General features: G+C 48.3%; 1 protein-coding gene across 1 annotated transcript in view; it reads left to right on the plus strand.

The window, feature by feature from the left end:
• RPH3AL (rabphilin 3A-like (without C2 domains)) overlaps nucleotides 1–5238 on the plus strand; it is a 37078-nt gene extending 31840 nt beyond the window's left edge. The window contains exon 9 of the mRNA XM_009323795.1: nucleotides 5046–5238. Within this exon, the coding sequence (XP_009322070.1) occupies nucleotides 5046–5080 (35 nt within the window). The 3' untranslated portion in view covers nucleotides 5081–5238. The remainder of the gene's footprint in view (nucleotides 1–5045) is intronic.
• Nucleotides 5239–6688: the final 1450 nt, after the last annotated feature.

Below are 6688 nucleotides of genomic sequence, written 5' to 3' on the forward strand. Positions count from 1 at the left end.
TGGCCTGTCTTCAAGCCTGTCCTGTGGTGACATTAGACCTCACACTCCTTTCCGCAACGCGGGTGCTGGCGAGGGCTGGTGCAGCAGTGTTTGAGACTCTACCAAAGGGCTCTGCAAGGAGGCGAAGCTGGATCCTGAGCGTGTTGTGGGAGGCACGTGATGTGCCCCTGTTGTGTGTGCCATGACTGTATGCTCTGCTCCACAGTGTGGGTCATCTTCAGCACTTCAAGGTGGGGAGGAGAGGGAGAGGGACTTTGTTTTCCCTCCGATGTGTTTGGGATGTGGCCTTGCTTCCATGCAGCGGGTGAGCAGCAGGGGTGAGCATGGTCGGCCATTCATTTACTCTGAGAGCACTTAACTTGCCCAGCTGGAGAGACTGCCACGATGTGATCTGTGCAGCAAACTATTGGCAATCAAGATCCATTATGTACGAATTTAGTAATCAGCATTATGCAGCGATACGACTTGCATGGCCTCATGTTCTGTGCAGCTCCGTAACCGGTGGCTTGAGCAGAGCGGACATCCAGGAGGCTGCGATACTCAATGCCCCCATGCTTTTGCCAGCAGCCTGGCAAGGGCAGAAAATGCAGAAAAGAGCAAAACCAGCCCTGTAGTCCCCTAGGAAGTCACCTGCTCTGCAGAGGGGTTCATGTGCTCTGGGATGCTGGAGGTCTTGGGGGTGCAAATGGTGGGAGCCTCAGGACAAGTGGCAGTGCCTGTCCCCTTCTTTATTTAGATCAGAGCTTCATCTGTCTATGAGGGGCTTTTCATGATGGGTCCCTCTGGATGCGACTGTTAGCCAAAAAGCAGAGGCTGCTCCTGCCGTTCATCTCTTTAGAGAGTGGTGGAGGCGATGGGTGCTGTATGTCAGGACTGGCAAAACTCTTCACTGCATCTCCCTGCCTGTGGGACAGTCTCTGTGCTCTGCTCTGACCCAAAAGCAGAGCAAGGGGCAAAGACCCTCTCTCACTTAAATTGCTGATCCTCGGTTGCAGACTGAGGACATCAAAGGTAGATTTTGGTATAGCTTTTCCGAAAGGCTCTGCAACTTTGTAACACTGCTGGGAGCAAATTTTGCTTCATATTAGCACCTCAGGTGTTGTTCTACTGGTGACTTTCTTTTCACTTCTTTTTCTCACCTCTGCTCTAATTCTGCTCCCAAGTGCGACTTTGTAGAACACTAGCATCCTTAAATCCCAGGCCACAGCCAGAACAGGGAATTAGGGAGTGGTACTGCAAATGCAGCTGCTCTCATAGTTCTTACCTCTTTAAGCCTGAAGGCCAAGACGACGGCATGGTTGTGCGGCCAAGGGAAAACAAGGAGCTATTAAAAAGAGTTTGTAGGTTTCCGGTGTGTTGCTCCGGCTCCGGCTGGGGTTTGGTGAGGCAGATAATGAAGCCTGGGGTTTGTCATAAAATGACTCATTGTCAGAGCTGCATTGGGATTTAGGCAACCTCAGCCCATGAGCCAAAGTTGCAGAAGAGAGTGGTGAGTTGAGAGGCTGGCAATTTTATTTTTTTTTTACCACCTGCTTTCAAACCCTTTCAAAAGCATCGTTTTCTTGAGGGTCTGGTGTTTCTTCTTCTTCTGAAGCTCTGGTTCGTGGAGGTGCCCGCTCTGACATGATAGCTGTTAAGAAGGTTGTCATGCACTGGTTTTCCAGGAGAATGTTTTATCCTAAAGAGAATGAAATTTGCACACAGGAAAGAAGCACAATCTTTCTTTTTCCCCTTACTTGCCCCCAGATAGTCACCTTGTTCTGGCTGTACAGCTGATATGTTAAGAGGTGCCTCAGTTAAAAAAGAGCAAAATCCTTCCTATTGTTAATTATGACATTTTTATTAAAGAAAGGGAATATTAAACAGACTTAAACAAAGAAATCATCAATATCTTACAGTGGTTTTCATTAGCTCATGGAGAGCTTTTAATGGAGATAACATCTTTGAGCTTGGACCTGGCTGCTGCAGGGGGTAGATTAAGAGCAAAAGACATCTCTCCTCAGATCAGTAGCAAGTTCTACTTTGGTGGGTCCCAGTTAATGGGGTCCTCAGTGTCTTCTGAAGACCTTGTGTGAGGAATGGATCCATCCTGTTTGGTATTCTGTGGGTCACCTGACCCTAGTGGGTCACTAGGGAATGGTGAGTGAGCTTGGTATGGGCTGTGGGGCTGGAGAAGGCTCTAATTTGTGCTTAAAAGAGGAGGTTTGAGAAACAGCCACAAGATAAGCTAATGAATGAGTAGCATACGTCTGAGTGCAAATCACAGTCTCCCCATCTCTGCTTGTTTGCCAATGTGTTGTCTAAATCATTAATACTTAAAGAGCGGTACAGCAGCTGGCAGTTAAACAGAGCCACGTTAAACAGTGGTGTTGCTGAGTCTGGGAGCTGAGACGATGATGGCAGCGCCTGGCGGGGTATAAGAAACATGGTGGCTTGCAATCACAGGGTGAGACCAGCTGGAAGGACCTCCAGAGGTCAGCAGGTCCAGCCTGGACCCTTCTCCCAGGATGCTGAAGCTGTAGCGTCTGGATACCTGCCTTTGGCTGCTTGCTTTGTAGCTGTCATGCTGGGAGAGACTGAGCAGAGCTGAGAAAAGGGCCTGGAGCTGAGAGAGATGGGCAGGAAATGCTGCTTCCAGCTCTCAATTTGGGGAGATTTATGCCCTGTCTTTCAGGAATTGACTGGATTTAGAAATGAGGTAGTGTCACTCTCACTGTGGCTCAGTGCCTCCCTGGCTGGGGTAGGCATCAACTTTTGCTCATAAATATGCAAGCTGTTAATACATGAGACAGGCAGAGCCATTCTGCATTATTTTCATGGCAGGAAATTCTCAAGGCATCTTTGAAGTTAAAGCATTAACTTCTTTTCTTTCTCCCCTTCTGTTCCTCAGATGTCTGTTTTGCTCCCTCAGGGACGATGAGGTGACATTTTGCTTCAGTGGGTCTAACTACTCCATTCCATGTAAGAAAAAAAAATGTCCTAACAGTAATTAGGCTCCGAATGGGATAATAATTTCTTTAATGACTTTCTTCATGGCAGTCTTTGGGGAGGTTTGGAGACTTTTGTTTTCCTGTGCTTGGTAAGAAAACTGCTTAAATGTTTTCAGACCTCTCATTCCCTTGTCCATGTGAGCTACAGCCAAACAGCGTAGTCTTCCAGGGCTGGCTTTGCAGCAGGGTGAAATAGGTGGGCAACTGCGTGAGGGAGCTGTGCTCGCAACCCCTGGTCTTCCTCCATCTGCCTTCGACCTCTGTCTGCACTGAGGGCACAGGATAGGAAGGAAGGGCGGGTCAGATGTGGAGGAGAGACCCTCACCCACACCCAGCCTCTCCCCTCCAAGCCTCTGCCTCCTGCACTGGCTGCCTCATCAATCTTTGGGCACCGCTGTTTGCCGCCCTTTGCTCAAAGCTTGCTGCCACTGCCACGGGATTGAGTTTCCCTGTTGCCAAGGAGGATGAGTTGTCCCTCTTCCACAAAGTGAAAAAATTGAATTGTGCCTTCATGGCTGAGAAGCTTTGAGCTGTCTGCCTCCTCGTATTGGTACTGCAGAGCACCGAATGGTCCTGCTGTATTTATAAATAAAACATGTCTTCAGGTAGTGACGGCATTAGGAAATGATTCAAGGTTTGCATTCCAGATACAATGCATTTGTAAATATGAACCTCAGAAGAAGCATATGCCCCCTTCCATGTTTTAAGGCATTAAAATATTTTTGTCCTCAAGTGGTAGAACCAAAACATTTTCAGCTCTTTTGAGTCCGCCTTGAAGTTAAGTGAATAAAGGCTCAAGTACCTAAAAAATAAATTACTTTCACTATTTCTGTAATTCTTTATGGAATTTTAAATTGAAGACTTTTCCCCTGAAAATAGAGGAATGACAAAGACTGATTCTCTTGCCTCTTTCACTCAATATATCTGGAAACAAGTCTGCTGCTGAAGATGAAACCCCTATTTTTGTGCCTTCTTTCACATTGCAGAGGTCTGTGCTTTGGTCTTTGATCAAACAGCCTTTCTGGCCTCCTGCCCCCGTGTCCTTAGACTTACTCTCTGCCCTTTGCAATACGTTTACTCCTTGCGCTTCCAACTTTCTATTCAGCATTTTGCACAAAGCACTGCGGGCAATAGTTGATGTAATCTTTCAAAACAAAGCATAAAGGAAAGAGCATGGGAAGTCAGTAATATAGAAGTTAAAAGTGTGGATTTTGGAGTCTTTGTAAACACGTTGAGAGGTTTTGTGACTTGGGAGGTTATCTTTCAACTGGGACATCGGCCAGTAGCTGGCGGGAGGAATTTGCAGGACTCCCTGTGCCTTGAACGGCAGTGACTGGAAACATCCCCTGTCCTTTCTCCAGCAGTCAAAATAATTTGTGCCCCCTTCAGTTCAGAGAAGGGGGAGAGAAGTTAATACTGACCCACTGCTGCCTTAATGCCCTCCGCGTTGCCAGCCCTGCATTTCACCCCGTGTGCTGGAAGCAGCGTGACCCAGCAGACCCTGAGTTTCGCCAGGGGCTGCTGAAGTGCTTAGCTCAGGTTCGTTTAGTCGACGTGAGCCAGAGTGCCTCCTGCAGCAGAGCATTGCTGTCTTGCGCCCATCCCCAGCCACAGGCAAGGGCTATGTTCTGCTGCGGCTCCTGTCCACGGCCCAGGCACACGGAGGGCAGGAGGGTCACATGGAGGACCTGCTCTGTGGCACATGGATGCTGTCACCTGGTTTGGAAACCTCTGAGAGCTGAGGCTTGGCTTTCTGTCTGACTTGGCCTTTTGAGAGAGAGACACATGTAGCAGAGGACCAGTTTTAGGAGTACAACTCCTTCTTTCTGCTTCTTTCCCCGTTTCTTTCCCCTGTCTTTTCTTTCTTTAATGAAATTTAATGGGCCCTGACTGCTGACAGAGTGTGGAGTAATGATGCACAGACGTTCTCTTCATTATTATTTTTAGGAAGCTCTTAAAATGGCACTGAGCATGTAAAAGCAATGTAAAATAACTTTGTCAAGTCTCTCCCTTTCAGTTCTTTCCAAACAAAACTTTTGTCTGTATATTTTGAAGGCAAACGGTGCGTCCACACCAGAGCGCGATGCTGACGAAGGTGAAGATGGAGCTGCTTTGCCTGGATCCAACATTCACCCCTTGCCCACTCCTGTAGACCTCACTCCAGACGACAACTACTCCCAGTGGTGACTTTATGATGCCTGCTCTTGCACAGGCATTAGCAACACAATGGCACCTGGAGAAACGCCTGCCTGTCCTCCCTGCCTCACTGGTTTGGTTTGGTCTGGTTTCCCCTTCTGCTGACTGACACGCACTTTGGGGTGCTGCTCGGAAAAGAGGGCCATGCTGTGCAGTGCTGCCATGGCGTCCAGACCCGTGTTTGTTGAAAGGGGCATGCAAAGTGCTCACTGGAGCTGCAGAAATGTGTGCCGCCTCTGCTGTTCCTGGCTTGCCAAGCCCAGCCCTGGGTTCAGCTCCTGGCTTCGCAGTCCCAGCTTTGCAGTCTTCAGGAGAAAGGGAAATTCACCCCTATGTCCCTGAAATGGGGTGTGAGAAGACCGCAGCCCTTCTACTGCTTCTCGGCCCAGGGGTGAATTTCCCTCTGTGAACCACAAGGGTGAGACCAGGGCTCCGATTTTGCACTTGACTCCCATGGGCGCAGGGTGTCACCCCTTGTGTTTCTTGTCATCGTTGTTCTGGTTTGAGCTGGTATGAGTTTGGTGGGGGCATCCTGAATCAGCTGGTGAAGTTGTGCTCCTGTTCACTTCCACTGATGTCTCTCTCTGTGATAGGGCTGTCTGCTCAGGGAGACACTTCAGTTAGTAAAGAAACACTCAAAGAAGTTTGCTATGAATTTTTCAGTCCTCCTGGCTGTGCACTGGCCTGTGTGTCCTGTGGTGAGGGTGGTGCTTTGGCAGTGGGGTCATGGGCAGTGTGTGTGTGCCACAGCTCCTGGTGGGAGAACGCCCACCACCCCACGGCTCAGCTGGCTGCCTTTGCATACCCAAGTTGGATAAAAGCTTTCAAATTAGTGTTATCTTGTTAAGCTCTGCAGATTCTCCTCCCACATGCACACCTTGTCATCTCTTGCATGAGCAGGGGCCTTTGTTTTACCTTTTTCCTGCAAGTCTTGAGTATCTGGCTGACTGTGATGGTGTCATCATGATCAGGTTGTAGAAAGCTGCGTGCCTCGGTCCTGCTTATTCTCCGGGATGGACAGTTTCCCTCCAAGGCCTGACAAATGAGAAAAATCAAATCACCTGACATCTCTAGAGCAATTAGATCATTGTAGGGTTGAACAAAACCCACACTAGGCAAGTAGGAGTCTGGATTTTTATTAAATGCTTTGGATCTGACCTGTCTTTTGCTGAAGAAACAAAGGATTCCAAAAAGTTCCCTCTGAAATCATGGATTTAAAGGCAATTTGTGCCTGTTAATGTCAGCCTTTTCCCTTGGTTATTACTTTTTTGTTCAGTTCTCCTTTGCTGCTGGGCGCTTTGTGCGCATGTAGTATATGTTCTTACAAATGGGTGCAGTATGAAGATAAATGAGATTGGGCGCTGGAACACTCTAACAGGAGATCGGAAATCAATCCTTGACTTTCTTTCTAAATGAACATGGTCCAACAGAGGACCGTTCCCTTTCTGCTGTTCCAGCTAATGCGCTATGGCAAGTTGCTGGGAAAATCCTTCCAGCTCTTC

This window comes from Pygoscelis adeliae, unplaced genomic scaffold, assembly GCF_000699105.1.
Source record: "Pygoscelis adeliae isolate BGI_AS28 unplaced genomic scaffold, ASM69910v1 Scaffold290, whole genome shotgun sequence".
In the NCBI taxonomy this organism is placed as follows: domain Eukaryota; kingdom Metazoa; phylum Chordata; class Aves; order Sphenisciformes; family Spheniscidae; genus Pygoscelis; species Pygoscelis adeliae.